The sequence below is a fragment of the Phoca vitulina genome, unplaced genomic scaffold, assembly GCF_004348235.1.
Source record: "Phoca vitulina isolate PV1807 unplaced genomic scaffold, GSC_HSeal_1.0 scaffold19, whole genome shotgun sequence".
Taxonomy (NCBI): domain Eukaryota; kingdom Metazoa; phylum Chordata; class Mammalia; order Carnivora; family Phocidae; genus Phoca; species Phoca vitulina.
Window position 1 is genome coordinate 9,965,082 of NW_022589722.1, and position 22,601 is coordinate 9,987,682.

General features: G+C 39.4%; 1 protein-coding gene across 1 annotated transcript in view; it reads right to left on the minus strand.

The window, feature by feature from the left end:
• Positions 1–22,601, minus strand: part of USP44 (ubiquitin specific peptidase 44) — a 33,055-nt gene that overhangs the window by 4,947 nt on the left and 5,507 nt on the right. The window contains exons 2-4 of the mRNA XM_032416857.1: positions 11,642–13,136; positions 8,345–8,540; positions 5,921–6,029 (exon numbers count right to left, since the gene is read on the minus strand). Of these exons, the coding sequence (XP_032272748.1) occupies positions 5,921–6,029; positions 8,345–8,540; positions 11,642–13,066 (1,730 nt within the window). The 5' untranslated portion in view covers positions 13,067–13,136. The remainder of the gene's footprint in view (positions 1–5,920; positions 6,030–8,344; positions 8,541–11,641; positions 13,137–22,601) is intronic.

The window sequence follows — 22,601 nt, forward strand, 5'->3', positions numbered from 1 at the left end:
GAAATAGAACAAATAATCCTAAAATTTGTATGGAACCAGAAAAGACCCCGAATAGCCAGAGGAATGTTGAAAAAGAAAAGCAAAGCTGGTAGCATCACAATTCCAGACTTCAAGCTCTATTACAAAGCTATAATCATCAAGACAGTATGGTACTGGCACAAAAACAGACACACAGATCAATGAAACAGAATAGAGAGCCCAGAAATGGACCCTCAACTCTATGGTCAACTAATCTTCGATAAAGCAGGAAAGAATGTCCAATGGAAAAAAGACAGTCTCTTCAACAAATGGTGTTGGGAAAATTGGACAGCCACATGCAGAAGAATGAAACTAGGACCATTTCCTTACACCACACACAAAAATAGACTCAAAATGGTTGAAAGACCTAAATGTGAGACAGGAGTCCATCAAAATCCTAGAGGAGAACACAGGCAGCAACCTCTTCGACCTCAGCCACAGCAACTTCTTCCTAGAAACATCGCCAAAGGCAAGGGAAGCAAGGGCAAAAATGAACTATTAGGACTTCATCAAGATAAAAAGCTTTTGCGCAGCAAAGGAAACAGTCAACAAAACCAAAAGACAACCGACAGAATGGGAGAAGATATTTGCAAATGACATCTCCGATAAAGGGCTAGTATCCAAAATCTATAAAGAACTTATCAAACTCAACAACCAAAGAACAAATAATCCAATCAAGAAATGGGCAGAAGACATGAACAGACATTTCTTCAAAGAAGACATCCAAATGGCCAACAGACACATGAAAAAGTGCTCAACATCGCTCGGCATGAGGGAAATCAAAATCAAAACCTCAGTGAGATACCACTTCACACCAGTCAGAATGGCTAAAATTAACAAGTCAGGAAACGACAGATGTTGGCGGGGATGCGGAGAAAGGGGAACCCTCCTACACTGTTGGTGGGAATGCAAGCTGGTGCAGCCACTCTGGAAAACAGTATGGAGGTTCCTCAAAAAGTTGAAAATAGAGCTACCATATGACGTAGCAATTGCACTATTGGGTATTTACCCCAAAGATACAAATGTAGTGATCTGAAGGGGTACATGCACCCCCAATATTTATAGCAGCAATGTCCACAATAGCCAAACTATGGAAAGAGCCAAGATGTCCATCAACAGATGAATGGATAAAGAAGATGTGGTATATATACACAATGGAATAGTATGCAGCCATCAAAAAATGAAATCTTGCCATTTGCAATGACATGGATGGAACTGGAGGGTATTATGCTAAGCGAAATAAGTCAATCAGAGAAAGACATGTATCATATGATCTCACTGATATGAGGAATTCTTAATCTCAGGAAACAAACTGAGGGTTGCTGGAGAGGTGGAGGGTGGGAGGGATGGGGTGGCTGGGTGATAGACATTGGGGAGGGTATGTGCTATGGTGAGCGCTGTGAATTGTGTGAGACTGTTGAACCACAGACCTGTACCTCTGAAACAAATAATACATTATATGTTTAAAAAAAGAGAGAGAGAGAGAAGATAGCAGGAAGGGAAAAATGAAGGGGGGGGAATTGGAGGGGGAGACGAACCATGAGAGACGATGGACTCTGAGAAACAAACTGAGGTTTCTAGAGGGGGTGGGGTGGGGGGATGGGTTAGCCTGGTGATGGGTATTATAGAGGGCATGTACTGCATGGAGCACTGGGTGTTATGCACAAACAATGAATCATGGAACACTACATCAAAAACTAATGATGTAACGTATGATGATTAACATAACATAAAAAAATAAAATTAAAAAAAAAAAGAGTGGGTGGCTTAGCCCACTGAGCCATCCAGGCGCGCCTGACTTTTCCCATTTTTAACTGTTTATTCTTAGTCTTGTAGGTTTATCCTCATCTACCTAAACATTAAATATGTGTTCCTTGATCAGAACAGAGCTTTCATGATAGGAGAAGATGATGTGGAGAGAGCAAGTGAAATCACTAAGTCATGTGCATTTCCAGAGCCCCGAGAGTTCCTTCCACGGCCAACTTCTTGGCAGGCAACCTACACAGTCATTTAGGACTCCATGCTTGGTTTAATGCTCTGATGTTGTGTCTTGAAATTCTTCACAATGTCATCTTTGAATGTGGGTTTCGTCAGAGTCGACGGGACAACGGAGCATGTGCACGAGCAGAGGCGAGACCCCGGAGACAGTATGTGTGCACCGTAGTGGTCCCAGCTCCCGGCGCTGCCACAGCATGCACAGAGCAGCGGACCCTGCGGGCAGGCAGCAGCCTGGGACAGCGCAGAGCCTCGGGGAGCGGGGAGCGGGGCCAGGCTGGGGCCTGCGCAGAATGGAGGTTGTGACGGCAGCAGGCATGCATGGAAAAGTGAAGTGACTTTTCTAACTTCAGAGTCAGCCTCTTGACTCCCAACCTCTCACCTCCCTGCTGCTTTCCTGGTCTCCATGACCTCATCCTGGTCACCTGACATGTTCAGTGATTTTATATGATTCGTGACATGGTGTGTTCAGTGATCGTATGTGAGAGCCTCTTATTAACCTACTTTAAAGTGTAGAAGAATGGGGCGCCTGGGTGGCTCAGTCGGTTAAGCGTCTGCCTTTGGCTCAAGTCATGATCCCAGGGTCCTGGGATCGAGCCCCATGTTGGGCTCTGTGCTCAGCAGGGAGCCTGCTTCTCCCTCTCCCTCTGCCTGCCTGTCTGCCTACTTGGGATCTCTCTCTCTCTGTCAAAAAAATAAATAAAATAAAAATCTTAAAAAAAAAATAGGATAGCATTAAAGTACTAAAACATGAGGTTATGATAAATAATAGTAAGTAGAGAAGGAGAAAGGAAGATAAGCAAAAATATGTGAAAATGCTATTAGTACAATATAAAATTGTATGGAGCTAAAGGTGAGACTTGCAAATTAAATTATCTTTTGGATAATTTAATTCTTCTTCTCCCATGAAATGTATGAGATCCTATACTCAATGCACCTGTAACTAGTCAACATGGAAGACCAAGCATTTAAAAAAATAGGACTTGCTTAACAAAAGTTCCTATAATTCCTATCACTCAAAAGATACTTTTAGTTTACCATAAAATTCAAACCTTACATTATTTAATGCTAAATAAACACTTATAAGCCATCTAAATGGACAATACTCATTCCTGTTGATTAAATTGGGTACCCAGTTTTTTTCTACTGATGTAAATACAGTAAAATGATAACAAGATAACACTATACCCTAAGTTCACAGTGGTTTGCTTCAAAGAGAAGGGAGAGCATTGGACTAGGAGGCACACAAGGGGAATGTCTAAGGTACTAGAAATGTTCCATTTCTTATGCTTTTTCAGAGGTTCCTGTATGCCCCTCCCCTATCCCATTTTCCCTTTTATCTTTTATATATCCTATATATTTTATACATTGGCAAATACAATAGTGCTTTTTGAACAGATAAAGAAAAAGGAGAAAGACAAATGTGGTAAAGGCAGCATGAACAAAATCTCTGAATCAGAAATAAATATGTCCTGAAGGGTCAAAAATGTTTTGGGCAATAGATGGAAAGGGATAGAGTCAAATAGGTTTAACTAAAAGGAGAGCTTCAAATACCAGATTAAAGCAGCAATTAGGAAGAACAGGAAGTTCTTCAACAGTTTATAGTAGTCAATTCAGTACAAATTTAAGTAGCAAAAATTTAAGTCCTTTCAGTTCTGTCTTTACAGAATCTCATTTATGCTCTTACTTCTCCACGCTCCCTGGCCCTTCTTACCTGGCCGTGGAATACAATATTAACCTCCTAACTAATCTTCTTGTTTCTATTACCCTTGATTTTATGCACAATGACAGGTCTCACCTGATTTCACTAAATCTTTTGTTGTATACCCTTCCCCATTCCTCCTCTATACCTTCGTTCACGTTGCTCCCTTAGGCTAAAGTGCTCCTCTTGCATATGCCCCATTCATTCACTTAATAAATATTTTTGGGCAACTACTGTGCACAGAGCTCGGTTCTGGGCCTTGAGATACAGGAATGAAATAGACAAGGTCCCCGTCATTACTGAGCTTCTGTTCCACTGCCAGAGGTAGAGAAATAAGTAAATAAACTACTAATTGCAGATATTAGGTTTTGCCATTTAAGCAAAAATAGGGTAATGTGATAAGGAGAGTTGGGTGGTGCTACTTTTAAGATGGTCAGGGAAGTCTGCTCTAAAGAATGGACATATGAACTGAGACTTAAATGATATAAAGACCCCTATGCCATTAGACAGACTTTGGAAACATTTAGACATCAGCTAACTCCCTCTTCCAAATCTCTGATAAATCAATTTGTATATAACTTGTGATACTTAGTATTTTTCTTTCTTTCTTTTTTCTTTTTTTTAATTTTAACTAGGCTCCACGCCGAACATGGGGCTTGAACGCTCAACCCTGAGATTGAGTCGCATGCTCTACCGACTGAGCCAGTCAGGTGCCCCGTTAGTATTTCTATTTCACCACTATTTCTGTGCATGCCTGACTATAATCTTGAGGAAAGGATCCTACTTTATATTCCCCAAAGAATATAGAACAACATTTTGTATTTAACAGCACTCACATGTTATTTGTTGACTATACCTTTAACAGCTTCCGTAAGTAACTGAAATAACGGACTAAAATTAACAGTGAACATCTCTGGGAAGTGGGGCTGAGAGGAAAGAGGTACTTTTACTTTGCACTTTTACTTTACCTTCTGTGAAGTTTGCATTTAAAAAAAAAAACATGTATTATTTTAATTATTTAAAAAAAACTTTAAGGGGCGCCCAGGTGGCTCAGTCAGTTAAGCTTCTGCCTCGGGCTCAGGTCATGATCCTAGGGTTCTGGGATCAAGCCGGCATCGGGGTCCCTGATCAGCAGGGGAGGCTGCTTCATCCTCTCCCTCTGCCCCTGCTCATGTGTGTTCTCTCTCTCTCTCGCTCAAATAAATAAAATCTTAAAAACACACACACAAAAAAAAACTGTAAACAAGCCAAAACCCATTATGTATGAAAAACACGGTCTCCATAGTTTTCAAATCATAGCACATAAAAGTAACTTAAGAATAAGCTCTAAGGTTAACATGATTATTGCAAGGTATGGAACCATATGCTTTGCTTAACCAATAGTTTTGCAAACTAATTCGCCTGACTAAATATATTTCTGAACACTAGAGTTTTTTTTTTTTGTTAACTGCCCTGAATTGAACTGCTATACCTTAGATATTTTCTAAGAATGAGGCAATTGGGTTAAATACTCTTAAGTTATAAATTTAAAACTTTTATTTAACTCTATAAGCAGAAGCTTACAAGAATAATATCACAGACCAAAATGTGAAGGGACTAGTCATCAGCAATGCATTCTACAAGGGAGGCTAATCAGAAGCTTAGTTACTGAAAATGGTGTCTATTGGTCAAGGCTAGAGATGACAGAATTTTTTTTGTCTTTAAAAAAACACAGAAGTAGATAGATGTTAAGTCATCTACTAGCCAAGTATATACTATTAAAATCTGATTCAGGGGCGCCTGGGTGACTCAGTTGGTTAAGCGTCTGCCTTCGGCTCCGGTCATGATCCCAGAGTCCTGGGATCGAGCCCTGCATCAGGCTCCCTGCTCAGTGGAGAGCCTGCCTCTCCCTCTCCCTCTGCCTGCCTCTCTGCCTGCTTGTGCTGTCAAATAAATAAAATCTTAAAAAAGAATAAAATAAAATAAAATCTGATTCATCATGTGTGTTAAGTTTTGAAGCACGGGAAGCACAAGGAATGATTAACTTAGAAGTGTGTATTTGGAGGGGCGACTGGTTGGCTCAGTCAGTAGAGCATGAGACTCTTGATCTTGGGGTTGTAAGTTCAAGCCCCACATTGAGTATAGAGATTACTTAAAAATAAAAAAATCTTTAAAACAAACAAGAAAACAAAGGAAGTGTGTAGTCGGAATACTACTACTACTAACCTGAATCGTTTGAGATGTAGTCTGAGAACCTGAGGTAGGTGGCAAATCATAAGTTGTTTTTGTGCTTCTGTGAGTACAACTGAATTGGAAGAAAACCTTCTACGCTTTGCTGTGATATCAAAGACAGAATGAGAATCAAATTTAAAGATACAAGGAAATGCTGAGTAAACTTTAAATACTTTAGACATGTATTATTAAACATCTTCTCTGTTACAGGTATTGTACTGTGCTAGAGATAAAGACATGGCCTTGCTCTCAAAAAACTTATAAGCACACAATTTAAGAGCTAGTCAGGCAGACAGACATGTAAACAATTAAGTCCCTGATTTAATATACTCCTACAAAAAGGCAAAAGAATGATCTAGTAGGCGCCTGGGTGGCTCAGTCATTAAGCGTCTGCCTTCGGCTCAGGTCATGGTCCCAGGGTCCTGGGATCGAGCCCCCCATCGGGCTCCCTGCTCAGCGGGAAGCCTGCTTCTCCCTCTCCCACTCCCCCTGCTTGTGTTCCCTCTCTCGCTGCGTCTCTCTCTCTAATACATAAATAAAATCTTTAAAAAATAAAAAATAAAAATGGATTTGACTATGCCAATTAATAGGAAAAGTTAAAAATTTCCCTAAACATACTTTAATATACTCTTCCCAAATTCTTAATTTAAAAAAGTATCATAGTCAGTCCATTTACTGAGGCTAATTGGAATCCCAGGGGGGCAGGTCCTTAATAGCTCAGAATACCCTTCCCCACTTCCTGACAAAGCAGTCCTCTTCCAGCTCTGAGCCTGAGGCCTCCCCCTCAGTGTCTTGCTTTTGCTATTTTAGTACCAGATCTTAAACAAGTGGCACTTAGGATTCTTTTTGTTGTCTCCTCTGCTTCTCTAGAGGTCCACCCATGAATTGTGCCCTGAAGCTTCTGGCTGCGCCACCCTACCAGTTTGCTCTGGACACCCAGGAGCTGTCCTTCAACTTACACAGTAGCTCTGACTCCAGCCACGGCAGCAGCTGCTTCTCGTGGAGGAGGTGAAAGCCCGTGAGGCTGTCCTGTAAGCTGTCTCCATTTGCCACAGGTAGCCTGTCCTCCAGGTCTCTGCCCCTGAGATCCAGGTATCTGGTGCTGCTGAATGTCCTGGACCTACTTTTGGATCATCTTCCTGAATATATGGCCAGTATAGCTAGGTAAGTGATATCAACTCCCTGACTTATAATTTTAAACATCTGCCTTTATGTATTAAATTACAGCAGCTCTTTTAGGACTTTATTTGGTAGACCCAGTAAACACACACAAACATGTTATAAAACCATATTCTGCATTCATTCATGTTATCTTTCTATTCCCAGATTTGGTGGATGAAAGCATCTAGGACCATTCACATTTATTTCCAAGAAAAAAAATTTCACCATTCGAGTTTGATAAAGTTTATTTTTTTCAAACCTTATAAATCCTAGGCTACTTAACACAGAGTTCCTATTAGATAGCACTCAGAAAATGTTAATATAAGTCATTCTAAAAAAAACATCAATTGATGTAACATTTCTTCAATACTGAAACATCCAATATTTCTTTTATATTACCTTCAAAGTTTCAAACCCTAAGATCATTTTTTTAAACATGGAAATTAGAGAGAATACCTGAAAATATATAGCATAAACACTAAGATACCACATGCACATTGATAGAGAAGATAAAGACTCCTGAAAAAGACATAGCAGATCTGTCATGATTTTATATACAATTTCCCTGGAGGATGATGCTTCCCTTTAATTGAAATGAGTGTCTCATCCCCCAGTGCTGGGTTCCTGCGTTCACCTCTAGTAGAGTGTTTCTCATAATAGATCTTAATCATCTGTTTCTTCCATTAGGTATGTGAGCACCTTGAAAGTGTTTTACTTCTATCCATAGCAATTAGAACAATGACTAATATAGAAGAGATAGTCATTAGATGGTTTTTTACTAAATCTTTGTTTTTACGAAGCCAGTCTCCATAGCAGTAGTTCAGCTATATATTTCCTATCATATAGGTACACTTATATACATATATTATCTATATGTCAATGTTTTGATATGTAGCAAAAAGACTCATAAAGCAAACATTTTATTTAGTACTAAATACCATGCTTTCCTTTTACTATTCCCCATTGCTACTTTATTCTGCCTCACATATTAAGTTCAAATTTCTTATTTTATGAATCCTTTCTCTCCACAATTGACTATGGGGTCAAAAAAATTTTGATGTCATCAATAAGGCAAAACAAACACATAGCTCACAAATGCCAATTATAAAGTAGAAATAGCTATCCCAGTCTCTTTTGATGAGCTAACAAAGTTTATTTCCATAACTGCTACTTTAGAAATTTCTTTCAGCTTCCTCTCATTTGTGTTTCTCCTCGCTAATCTTGGAAAAGCAAAGAGAATATACAGTCTCTACTTACAGTTACAGTGGTCACATATGTAGATTTTTCCTTCTAAAGCTTCAGTTTCTGTAAATTTGGCCAGCATTTCAGTAACCAGACATGGCTGGGAAGCAGTATCTTTTTCATTGCATTGGTATCTTTCTGGAAATTCCAGTGATAAGTCCCAGAAAGGTTCTATGGTATTTGATTTGTTGTCACATGCAAGACATGTAACCTGCAAATAAAAATATTTGTTTCTCAGATTACAATCCTGTCAAAACATTTACTCCCTTCACTATAGAGGTCACTGCCAGTAAATTAGATTTTCTTCTGAAAATGCACCATCAGAATTCTGAGTAATCTGCTTTATATTATTTTCAGAGATTTTTTTTTCATTATTATAATTTTTCCTTTCAACGACTGTCAGTAAACCCACTATGTACTGGTGGGCTTTAACCAATAAGCATTCAAAAAACTCCATGGGTATTAGTCAAATCTGAATATAGGCAAACAAACAAACTGTGGACTCATTTAATTAGGTATACATTGTGTGTGTGTGTGTGTGTGTGTGACAGAGAGAGATGGCGGCTGGGGGGAGAAAGAGAGATTTATATGCATTTAATGTGTTTAGAATATTTGACTTGTTCTTTGCCCTTTTTCCTAACTTATCTTTCACTAATTTTCTCTTCCCAAATCCCTATAACTTCTTAACCACGATACAAATAAAATACTATTTGTATATTTTTAAATATAGATTATGAAGCCCTAGCAACTGATAATTTCAAAAGGCAATACATTTAACGTAAATGATGTCATACTCTCACTTAAAGCAAATGTCACTACACTAAAATCCTCACCAAATACAGGAACCACAGAGTATAGGGCAGTTCTAACAAGTGAAGCACTCAGCACGACTTAATGCCAACAAACACTTCACAAAACTGAAGACAGACTCTATAGATCTAATAATCCCTACATGATAGATTACTAAACTCTTTTATAAAGAACACTCTTGGTGTTTGTTTGGAGACTCATTAGGGCAGGGTTTAACCTTTTGAGAACAGTTTCTTGAATAAAAAAAGAAAGAAGCCATTCTAGGAACCAACCATCTGAATCTCCAGTTTTCTAAGAGTTTATTACGTGTCTGAAAGGAAGAGAGAAAAAAGCTGGCATAATAATTTGTATTAATTTCAAAAGTCATCCATAAAGGAAAAAAATAAGCACATAAGCACCCTTGCACTATTCAAAATATAAAATAGTAACTTTCTGGAAAGAAATTTGTAGCCAAGGATCAAAAGTCCTACTTTGACAAAGTAATTTCTAGGACTCTGCCTTAGCGAAATCATTAGAAGAAAATGTACTGTGACATTATAATAACAGAAAAATTGGAAACAGTTTACAAGTCAACAATACAGGAATGGGTAAATAAATTATGGTATATACATATAATGGACATTGACATGCTGTGAAAAAAATGATCAAGTATTTCAATGACTATGAAAAATCTTTATATTAATAATGAAAAAAATGAAAAAAGCAGGTAAATTCATCATGACTGAACAAGTAGGAGAAAATATGTGCAGAAGAGGGGCTCTTGGATGGCTCAGTCGGTTAAATGTCTGTCTTCGGCTTAGGTCATGATCCCAGTGTCCTGAGATCGAGCCCTCTGTTGGGCTCCCTGCTCTGTGGGGAGCCTGCTTCTCCCTCTCCCTCTGCTGCTCCTCCTGCTTATGCTCCCTTTCTCTCTCAAATACATAAATAAAATCTGTTTTAAAAATGTGCAGAGGAAAGGGGTGTGCAGGTGGCTTAGTCAGTTAAAGTGTCTGACTCTTGATCAGATCTTGATCAGGTCTTGATCTCAGGGTCAATGAGTTCAAGCCTTGTGTTGGGCTCCACATGGAGCTTACTTAAAAATAAAACAAACAAACAAATAAATAAAACCCAAAGCTTTAAATAAAAATAAAAATAAATTTTTTAATGTACAGAAGAAAAAAAAAACTAGAAGAAAGTATACCAAAATGTTAATAGCTTTATGTGTGGGTTGTGGGGTTATGGGATAAGGGGATGATTTTTCTTTTACTGCATAGATTTACTGTATCATACAGGTTTTCTATGACTATATATTACTTCTATTTATAATAGTGCATTTTAAAACTTTTTTTTTAAAGTAAGCTCTAGGCTCAACATAGGGCTTGAACTCACCACCCCAAGGATCAAGAGCTGCATGCTCTACTGACTGAGCCAGCCAGGCACTCCTACTAATGGTGCATTTTAAACTTTTGCATAAAAGTGGTGGAAAAATAAAATTGCATGCAACACAAGAAACTACTCTTACTTGCTAAATGGCACAGTGTAAAATCTTTACATTTCTGAAACATTAAGTGGAATAAACGTCAAAGAGAAACCCTAAGAATTACATTTGAATACTTAAACTACAGGGGTGCCTGGCTGGCTCCGTGGGTAGAGCATGCAACTCTTGATTTCAGGGTTCTGAGTTTCAGCCCCACGGTGGGCACAGAGCTTTAAAAAAAATTAAAAAAATATACATTTAAGCTACATTCCAGAAAAGTACACTATAAAGACAAAAGATGGTATCATTATTGTGAAAGTTGCACTGAGGAACAGAGGCAGGCCTACAAGGGGAAAGAAATGACCTAACAGCCCAACTGCCTAAAACAAAAAAATTTTAAAGCTCTATGCGATGGAAAAGTAGAGAGCCTTATGTCTAGTAGTAGTTTACCAATAAGTCCACTCATTACAGAGAGCTATTAGTTAGATGGAAGATTCTGGTTTCGTGATTCCTTTTCACAACAAGGGAAACTTTTATAGCTATAATTAAAATAAAGGAAACCATTCAGAATTATTCTCAATGAAATCATATTTATTTACTTGAAAATTTCCCTACCTACTTGCCCCCTTTGGTTTTATAGAAAGTCTTCCAGGGCTACTTCTTGGTTCCTGAAATTATTCAGATCCATTCTCAGGGCAGCAGCATCTTCAAATCTATTCCCTGTGGGGTTAAACCCTCTCTTCTCAATCCCTCGGAGAATGAATTTAATATTATCAACCTAAGAAGCTGTTTCCTGATTCCCTCTCCCCACAAAAAAATCATTGCTACCATAGATGAAAAACTGCTTCCAGTGATTCATGAAGGAAACTTGTAAATCAGTGAAACACTGTATATCAGTGAGCTGACTTCTGCAAAAGCAATCTATTTTGACGCAAAAACAGTACTAGCTCTAGCTCTAACACACTAGAAATACAAAGAAAATGCATTTTTTAGGCTTCATTTTATGAATTCCCCAAGAGGAAAATAAGATTTTAAAAAACCCATACCTGACTAAGAAGTTGTCCATGAAAAATATTATTCACAACATTCAGAACCTGTTTGATAAGTTTCCTTTGAGAAGTGGGGATAAGAGCTGGTAACCTGGTACCAGTTGTCTCTAGTTCATGTTGTATTTTATCCAAAAGTTCACAAAGAAATTCCTGAGCATCCTGTTGGGCATAACCACGAAAAGCTGGAATTAGTCTCCACACGGAGTGTAGCATAGCAAATGGTGAGACCAAGGCCCACTTTCCAGACCACATGACTTGGAACAAAGTATGCAATTCATGACAGAGAGAAATGTATTGTGAACTCGGCTCCCTTGGCTGAATAAGCTCCATCTTTCTACTCTTTGATGCTCCACCGCTTAGTCCTAATGATAAACTTGGATGTCTGGAGGGAGCACTGCCTGTATCTTTTTCTTGGCATTCATTCATTTGATACACTGTATCTGTGATTGGTGGGTGCTTATAAGGTGATCTTGTCTTATCACTAGCTGTCACAGCCAGCCATCGGTTCAGATCAAGTTTTAAAAAACATTGCCGAAAAATAAGTAAATGACTCAACACTTGAAGAACAGAATTCATATAGCAAGTATTTCCCAAATTTCTCAATCCTGTTACACCAGGGGTCACTATTGGCCTTCGTTTACCTGAGGAGTCACCGGCTTTTTTTAATCTTACATCTTCTGAGGTAGATACTACTTTATCTTTTGCTGGTGATGCTGGGGTTTGTAGTGGAACTTGAACAGGAACTATTTCTACTGTGGTAGATTGAGCTAGACCTTGCAAACGTAAACTCTTTCTCGGATGAAGAGTTTCCAGTTCTGCTTTAACTTGATACTCTAATTCTTGTCGTCTTTTCTTTACTTCTCTTTTTGCTATTTTTTCCTGAAATTGTTCCTCTTGCCTTTTTCTTCCAATGGGTGATTGTTCAAGCCAAGTCCGAAAGATTTTACTCATTAATATCCTTCTCCTGTGCCAAAGAGCAGTATACATTTGATCTTCATTTTGAAGCAGAGATTGGGTGCCATCATATAAGTAGTAAGTATCATTACTTGTACCCATAGACCGCAAAACCCTTCCACTACGAGTGGTGCACTGATAATTTTGACTTTTGATTGCACTTAACATACTTCGTAGTAACTTCAGGTCTCCAGTTGCATTATCATTAAGAACATAATCATCACAAAGGTAACAAAAAACATACATCTCATTCACCTCCAGTGCGACAGGATGACTGCTTTCTTGAAAGTGCCTGAGTGCATGTTCTTCAATATATCTTCCACAGGCAACATGAGAACAACTAAGGCAAGCCCAAATCGACTCAGTTGTATTGCAGTCCACACAATGCCACTTCTGAGGGTTGAGGATGGAATGGTCTTGAGCAAGCCGCAACTGCCCAATGTGTTTGCACTTATCCATTGTTAACATTTATTTAGTCTAGCTGAGAAACACATAATCCAAACAAGTCTCTGTTCACGATACCTGAAGCATCTGAAAACTAAGCAGAACAATACTATTTTTTAATAAAAGAGCCAATATTTTTATAAGGTATTTTACCAAGAATTATTTTATTTACTTATTTTTAAAGATTTGATTTGTTCATTATTCATTTGAGAGAGAGAGAAGGGGGCGCCTGGGTGGTTCAGTCCAGTAGCATTTGCCTTTGGCAAATTCTGGGGTCCTGGGATCAAGTCCCTCCTAGGGCTCCCTGCTTGGCAGGGAGTCTGCTTCTCCCTTTGCCCCTCCCCCCACTCGTGAGTGTGCAAAAATAAACAAACAAAATCTTTTTAAAAAAGAGACAGAGAGAGAGAGAGCACAAGTGGAGGGGAGAGGCAGAGGGAGAAGCAGACTCCCCACTGGGCAAGGGGGCCTGATCCCAGGACCTGGAGATCATGACCAGAGCCAAAGGCAGAGGCTTAACCATCTGAGCCACTCAGGTGCCCTTCAAGAATAATTTTATAAACTTGCTTCCTTTCCTCCCAATTTCTGGGCCGCCTGTCATAATACCATACGCAGTTCTCACTTTTCCCTTGCTCTGGAGGTCTCTAATCTCTCATCTGCCTTGCTCTGAAAGAACTCACACTTCCTTTACTTTCTTTAAAAACTTTAAAAGAAATTTTTTTTTTAATTTTCTGCCACCATCTACTGATAAAGAATGGGTAATGACCCCTTTTCAATGAACTAGAATAAGATCCATCCTTTTACCCAACAGTCGAGGGCAGTTGACAAAACTACATTCCATTTCTTAAAAATTGGGGCTGGCAAGACTCAAATATATCTCACAAATATCTACATTCTGAGAGCCCTATCCACATAGTTATTAAAGCATAACCATAGTTAAAAGCATGAGGTCTGAAACAAAAACTTAGAGGTAAGAATTCTACCTCTGCTACATACTGTTTATATGTCTGATTTGAGCAAATATTTTAACTTCTCTAAAATTCTTCTGTAAAACAGGAAAAAAATCATACCAACTTCAATGAAGAATTGAGATAATATATTTGTTTAACACATAGTAAACACCCAATAAATATAGTGAACAAGTCTTAATAGTCTATCCTATTTATTTAAATAAATCACAGTATTCTACTTAATTACCATTTTAAATTTAGCTTTCCACTACTAAATCAATAATGACCTTCAATTCATGGCTCTATAACATACTTCCAATTTGATAGACTTGACAGTTTACCTATGGGAGGGAGAAAGACAGAAGAGGAGAATACTTTTGTGTTTGAATAACCTCTCAGGAATGTGCAAGGATATAAGCAATGAGAAAAAAGGAAAAATATGAACTGGATGGCAATATAATGAACTTTTACATTCTGGTGGGTCTACACACTATCTGAAATTATAAGCTTATTCTAAAAACAAAAACAAAACCCCACCCAACAAAACAGTCAACAAAACCTGTATGGTTTTGACCCAGAAACATGTTCCTTTATCATTAATAGAGTCAAGAATACTTCTGCTACAACTATCTAAAAATAGGGGCACCTGGAGGGCTCAGTGGGTGGAGCATGAGACTCTGATCCCTGGGGTGTGAATTTGAGGCCCATGCTGGGTTAAGAGATTACTTAAAAATAAAATCTTTAAAAATAGATAAATAAAAATAAAAATAGTAATCTAGTTAAAAAGTAGGGATCACAAAACACTTTATTGGGGTGCCTGGGTACCTTAATCGGTTAAGCATCTGCCTTCAGCTCAGGTCGTGATCCCTGGGTCCTGAGATTGAGCCCCATGTCAGGCTCCCTGCTCAGCGGGGAGACTGCTTCTCCTTCTCCCTCTGCCCCTTCCCCCACTCATGCTCGTGGGTGCGCTCTCTCTCACTCTCTCAAATAAATAAAACCTTTTTTAAAAAAAGTTTTCTTCATTGATTTAACACAAACCGAACACAAATTTCAGGTCACAGGTGGGGGGACCTAGTTACAAAACACTCAGAACATTTTATGAAGCATGATCGATGCTTTAAATTTTTTAGGGCAACAAGACAATATGAATTTCAATGGTACTTGCAGTGCCACCCCCAGGGCCCTAAGTAAACTGCAAAGGTGAAGCTGATTTTTGGTTCCTTCCCACCTCTTTTTTTGTACAGTCTCCTAGCAATAGAGAGCCCCTCTCCCTCCACTTCTTAACTTTTTCAGATGTAGGCTGTATCCTGAATATGGACTTAAGGCTGAGTAGTCCTAACCTTCACATGTGCACATATTTCAAGCACACATTTTAAATTTACTTCTCTTTCTCCAAAATTTCCTGAGGTCCAAAATCTGTTCAAATACAGTATTTTATTAGAACTGCTAGCATTCAACAATAGTTGCTAATGGCAAAATTAAGACATCAGTGATTAATATGCTCCATTATCCTAAATCCTTCCAGGTACTGAAGCTAAATATCTCATTCTTGACTCCTCTTTCTCTTTCCCCACATCAATCCTTCAGGAAAAATGGTTGGCTTCATCTTCAAAATATATCTAGAAACTGACTACGTATTACCTCCACTGCTTTTACACTGGTCCAAGCCCAATCAAGTTTCACCGGGACTACTGTAATAAGGCTCCTTAAATAGTCTCCCTGCTTTGATTCTTGCTGACACCAAAAGTTCACACAGCAACAGCACACTCTGTCTTTAAACCCAGACCACCAGGGCCCAGACCTGACACTTTAGAGGGTCCCATTATGTGGAGTCAGCAGAGTCAAGGGGATGTGGTCACCTGGAGCCTGCACACATCCCCAACTCCCCTTTTGGACCCATTCACCAGTACCTGGGACCTCAAAAATTCCCTGCCCCAATCATTACCAAGCCTGCTTCCAGGGCCTATGGGCAATAAAAAGCCACTGAAGAATTCTGTAAAGAATGACATGATCAGGGCGCCTGGGTGGCTCAGTTGGTTAAGCAACTGCCTTCGGCTCAGGTCATGATCCTGGAGTCCCGGGATCGAGTCCCGCATCGGGCTCCCTGCTCAGCAGGGAGTCTGCTTCTCCGTCTGACCCTCCTCCCTCTCATGCTCTCTGTCTCTCATTCTCTCTCTCGCAAATAAATAAAATCTTTAAAAAAAAAAAAAAAAAAAAAGAATGACATGATCAGATACATAGGTTACAGATGGATCTGAAATGGCAGATCTAGAGAAAAGATGAGTGATTATAAGATATTATTACTCCAGATATTATAAGGAAATTAAAGCTGTAGCAGTGTTAAAGCAAAGACGGGAGCAGAGGTAGATTAGTGTTAAAGCAAACATTGGCTGAAAGAACTGATTCAATATGGAGATTAAGAGAAAAATCTAGGGCTCTTTTCTGTCTACTTTTATTTATTTTTTATTTTTTTTAAGTTTTTTTTTTATTTGAGAGTAAGAACGAGAGAACAGAGAGCACAACCTGGGGCTCAACGGGGGACAGGCTCGATCCCAGGACCCTGAGATCATGACCTGAGCCGAGGGCAGACACTTAACCGACTGAGCCACCCAGGTGCCCTATCTACTTTTATTTTTAAAAGATCATAAAAAAAGATCCATAAAAGGATCATATAAAGAATACAGAGATAATTTAGTTAAACATTCATTTCTGGCAAGTCAGATAATAATTATTAGTTCAGCTTCTTGAGATGAAGAGGGAAATGCCACTTATTTGCACTCAAGGGAAATTATTTCATTCTAAAAATTTTTTTTAAAGATTTATGTATTTGAGAGAGAGAGAAAAGGCACACGCAAAAGCAGGGGGAGGGGCAAAGGGAGAGGGAGAAGCAGACTCCCCAATGAGCAGGGATTCCCAATGCTGAGCTTGATCCCAGGACCCCAAGATCATGACCTGAGCTGAAGGCAGGCGCTTAACCGACTAAGCCACCCAGGAGCCCCTCATTCTAAAATTTTAGAGGTGGTATGAGTTAACACCTTGCACAACATTCAGAAAAGACTCAAAAGAAAAAAAACCTAGAAAGAATATACATAGTTTATTCTGGGGTTATCCATATTTTCAAATATCTAAAAATTATGAGATGTTATTCGTATAAGTTTTAAGTAGGAATATATACATACTAGTGGATAAGTTAGCTATGTATGTGCTAAATATAGCCTCTTTGTTCCCTTCTCTATATTCTGCAAATACATTCCCAGTTATTACTAAAAATCTATTTAGATGATTGTTAGGTCCTCACAGCCCTTCAACCGGAAGTGGCCTATAATTAAACAGCATGATTCCATTCAACAAAACATCATGAAAAGGGTGAAATGTTGATCAGATGCCATCTCTCGGGGAGGCAATATTGCAGCAGAGAAGTATCACAACAAAATGGTTAGAAAGCACACTCTGGAATCCAAAAGCCTGAGTTTAACACTTGGCTGTATTTACTATGTGACCTAGACAAATTATTTATGCTCCACTCACCTCAGTTTTCTTATCTTTAAAAAAACAATGGTAAGAAAACTAATAGGGTTGTTGAGGGAATTAGAGAAATTTGTATTTATTAAGCACCTAGAATAAACCCTGACAATTATGTGGCTCTCAGTACATGTTAGTGGACAATACGACTACTACTACTACTACCACGACTACTACTATTACTACTACTACCACCACCACCACCACCACCACTACTACTACTATTACTACTACTACCACTACAACTACTACTACTACTACTACCACTACAACTACTACTACTACTACTACTACCACCACTACTACCACCACCACCACCACTACTACTACCACTACTACTACTATTACTACCACTACTACTACTACTACTACTACTACTACTACTACTACTACTACTACTTTCCTTCTTTCCTTCTAGTTTTATCACTTTTAGCCAGGGGTGCTAGCTGATAATTAAGCTGATAATTAAGAACTAAGGTCTGATCTCTCCCAGAGTATTTGCATTTTAAAAGGATTTATCTCAAAGATAAAATCTTCTTTAAAAAATCCAAAGAAGTGAAACCAGGGTTTCAGCCTGCCTAGCTCAGTTGGTAGAGCATGAGACTCTTGATCTCAGGGTTGTGAGTTCGAGTGGCATGTTGGATGTGGAGATTACTTAAAAATAAATTTTTAAAAACAAAAACAAACAAACAAAAACCCACAAAGAAGTGAAACTGCAGTGGTGGAATGACAGATCAGGAGATTAAGATTTTAGAGCAGGGGGCCCACTTACCCTGTCTACTTATGAAAGAAACTAGGAGAGGGCAGACGACCAAGAGAAGGACAGGGAAGTAAGCAAGAGCCAGCAAACCAGGCTGCTGCCACCTGAGATTTCCAGTTTGCTCTGCTGCCTAGAGCCAAAGCTCAAAGACACTTAGTAAGGTATCCCCAAGGGGGCCTCATCACACAAAGATCTAAAAGCTTGGAGGAAAAGAAAAGGGGGATGGGAGTATTTTCTTGACACTTCCTATTTTCCTCCACTGGGTTAAGAGCACTTCTTTTCATTTGCTAATCCACTGAGGAGAAATGTATTGACTGTTTAGCTTGCAGGTTGGTTATGTAATTTTTAGCAGTATATTCACTTTAAAGAGAGATAACAATACTTCTGCATCCTCCATATAGAATCTGATAAAATATTACCTGTGCCTATATATAATAGCAACACACAAATAGTCATGATGTTTTGAATGAAATCTATATATAAGGATTAAAATGATCTATACTATCATTTTCTCATACATTTAAAAAATGTTTCACACTTAAATTCCAATTAATATCCATGAAATGCTTTTTTAAAACCAAGGATGCTATCTTTATTTTAAAGACAGATGGATTTATAAATATTCTGAAAGCTTTGTCATTCTTCACTGCTTAAAGACAAAATTTTTAATTGGTTCAAAGAAAACCATTTAAACTATTTAAACTTTTCATGCCCTATAACTAGGCATTTTTATTTTTAAAATTCCCTGTAGCAATTGCTTCTCGGCCTTTTGGCTAAGATCAAGTGTAAAATTCCTTGCAGCAAATCTCTAAAATTTAAGAAAATAATTGTATTTGACTTACTGAAAGCTGATTATTTTACATAGGGTTAACATATAGTTAATTATTAAAGCAGTTATGGAATAGAAAGCTAAAATGACTAGAAGAGAAATAAAACATTTGATCTTATTAAATATAGTATTTTTAGTTAAAAATTTACATCACACAAAAAATCAAATCTCATGGGTAAAATATTTAACTTGTTACAGTTCAACAGCACAAAATTGTTTATACTTACCACCCAGTGAAGACTATCTGAAATTAATTTTCATTTACTCAAATTATAGCCCTTTGCAACATACAATACAACATACAACAGGCTTTAAGCATGTAGTAATACCTTTCTGACATCTATTTCAATAGCTCATCCTATTGGCAGAGTTTCAATGATCAGATCTAGATAGCTGACCACCAAACCTTTCTGAACCAGTCTCAGGCACACTACAAACTCAGCTTACATCTTGCCTTCACAGAGTTAGTTTCTTTCCCAATATCCTCTTATTAAAGATAATATAGTATCGTTCAAGTACCCAGGCTAGGTGGTTTTTTTTTTTTAACTCCTCCCTTCCATCTTTTCCACTCAAACATTCAATTTGTCACCTATGTATATAAGGTCATCCCTCCCCAAGTCTTTTCATTTGCAGTTATCATTCTTATTATAGACTTTATTATATCATTCCTGAGGTACAGCAGTAACCTCCAAACTGGTCTCCAATCATCCAGACTCTCACTCTCCTCTACGGTACTATCCTGGCAAATCAATCTTCAAGTTTGCTTTGAGCCTTTAACTTAAAATCCTCTGTTCCCCACGGGCACCTGGGTCGCTCAGTTGATTCAATATCTGCTTTGGGCTCAGGTCATGATCCTAGAGTCCCAGGATCAAGCCCCACGTTGGGCTCCCTCCTCCCTTTGCACTGGGGAATCTGCTTCTCCCTCTCCCTCTGCCCACCCCCCCACAGCTCGTAGTATGTGCTCTCTCTCTCAAATAAATAAAATTTTTAAAAAAATCCTCTGTTCCCCATAGTCCAATAAAACAGTAGATTTCTGAGGTGCCTGGCTGGCTCACTCATAGAGCATGCGACTCTTCATCTCAGGCTCGTGAGTTTGAGCCCCATGTTGGGTATGGACATTACTTATTTTTTTTTTTAAGATTTTATTTATTTGACAGAGAGAGAGCACAAGCAGGAGGAGCAGCAGGAAGAGGCAGAGGGAGAAGCAGGCTCCCTGCTGAGCCAGGGATCCCAATGCAGGGCTCCATCCCAGGACCCTGGGATCATGACCTGAGCCAAAGGCAGACGCTTAACCTACTAAGCCACCCAGGCGCCCCCAGACATTACCTTAAATAAACAAATCTCTTCTCTAACTTCCTAAAGAACTTGGGTTGTACCAAATGTGAATCCTTGTGTTTGTATATTCATCCAGTTCATACCCACTGAACTGTTGGGTAGGTTCCCTATAGCCAGGGAGGGACAATATCTCCTATTCTTAACCACTTATTCAAATGTCATAAAGAGAACTGAAGCAAGACCTGCATTTAATACAAATTGATTGTGCCAAGAATTTGGTAGCCTGAAACAACATGGCTAGAAAACCTATATGATTGGGGTGCCTGAGTGATTCAGTTGGTTAAACGTCGGCCTTCTGCTCAGGTCATGATCCCAAGGTCCTAGAATGGAGCCCCGCATCAGGCTCCCTGCCCAGTGGGGAATCTGCTTCTCCCTCTGCCCGTCGCCCTGCTTGTGCTCTCTCTCTCAAATAAATCAATAAAATCTTAAAAAAAAAAAAATAGGAAGTCTAGGGACATCCGGGTGGCTCAGTCTGCTTGGGTCACGATCCCGGGCTCCTGGGTTCGAGTCCTGCATCAGGTTCCTTGCTCCGGGGGGAGCCTGCTTCTCCCTCTGCCTGCCACTCCCCGTGCTTGTGCCCATACTCTCTCTCTGACAAATGAATGAATGAAATTAAAAAAAAAAAAAAAAGGAATTATGGGGCGCCTGGGTGGCTCAGTCGTTGGGCATCTGCCTTCGGCTCAGGTCATGATCCCAGGGTCCTGCGATCGAGCCCCTCATTGGGCTCCTGCTTGACGGGAGGCCTGCTTCTCCCTCTCCCACTCCCCCTGGCTTGTGTTCCCTCTCTAGCTGTGTCTCTCTCTGTCAAATAAATAAATAAAATCTTTAAAAAAAAAAAAGGAATTATACTTGAAAGAAAGAAAGAGAGAAAGAGAAAAAAAAAAACATAGGAAGTCATGGATCACTAAAACTGCCCCCCATCCTCAACCAAGTGGCCATTTTTCCCTCAGGGTCAGTCAAGGCAGTTTCCTGATATTTTGTAATATCATCATCCTACTTTCTCCATCCTTAACCACAGCCTACCACATGTCTTGTCCCATTCTGTGTGCTTTCAGATACCCCAAAAAGATTTTATACAAAAGTAAACTGAGACATACTTCCCCACCCCTGATTCAGATTGTTTTAGGCACCCGACTGGCTTAGGTGGTACAGCAGGCAACTTTTTTTTTTTTTTAAGATTTTATTTATTTAGGGGTGCCCGAGTGGCTCAGTCGTTAAGCATCTGCCTTTGGCTCAGGTCATGATCTCAGGGTCCTGGGATCGAGCCCCGCGTCGGGCTCCCTGCTCTGCGGGAAGCCTGCTTCTCCCTCTCCACTCCCCCTGCTTGTGCTCCCTCTCTGGCTGTGTCTCTCTCTGTCAAATAAATAAATAAAAATCTTTAAAAAAAAATTTATTTATTTATTTATTTGTCAGAGAGAGAGAGCACAAGCAGGGGGAGCTGCAGGCAGAGGGAGAAGTAGGTTCCCCATCGAGCAAGGAACCCAATGGGGGACTCGATCCCAGGATCTTGGGATCACGACCTGAGCTGAAGACAGACACTTAACCAACTGAGCCACCCAGGCATCCCCAGCATGCAACTCTTAATAGAGCATTCAGCTTTTTTGGGTGGGGGGGGGACAGGGAGGAGCAGAGGGAGACAGGGAGAGAGAGAATCTTAAGCAGGCTCCACACACAGCGGGGAGCCCAACACACAGGGCTCTATCTCACAACTCTGAGATCATTACTTGAGCTGAAATCAAGAGTCAGGAGGCTTAACCCACTGAGCTGAGCCACCCAGGAGCCCCTAGAGAATTCAACTCTTGATCGTGGTGTCGTGAATTTGAGCCCCATGTTGGGAGTAGAGATTACTTAAAAATAAAATCTTTAAAAAAATAAAAATAAAAAAATAAACAGGGGCATGTGGCTAGCTCAGTTGGTGGAGTGTACAACTCTTGATCTCGGGTTGTGAGTTCAAGCCCCATGCTGGGTATAGAGATTACTTAAAAAAAGTAGTACTAGGCTCCAAACCCAGTGTGAAGTCCAACATGGGGCTTGAACTCACAACCCTGAGATGAAGACCTGAGCTGATATCAAGAGTCAGAGGTTTAACTGACTGAGCCACCCAGACACCCCCAAAATAAAATCTCTAGAAAAATAATAAAATAAACACACAAAAGAGTTAAAAAA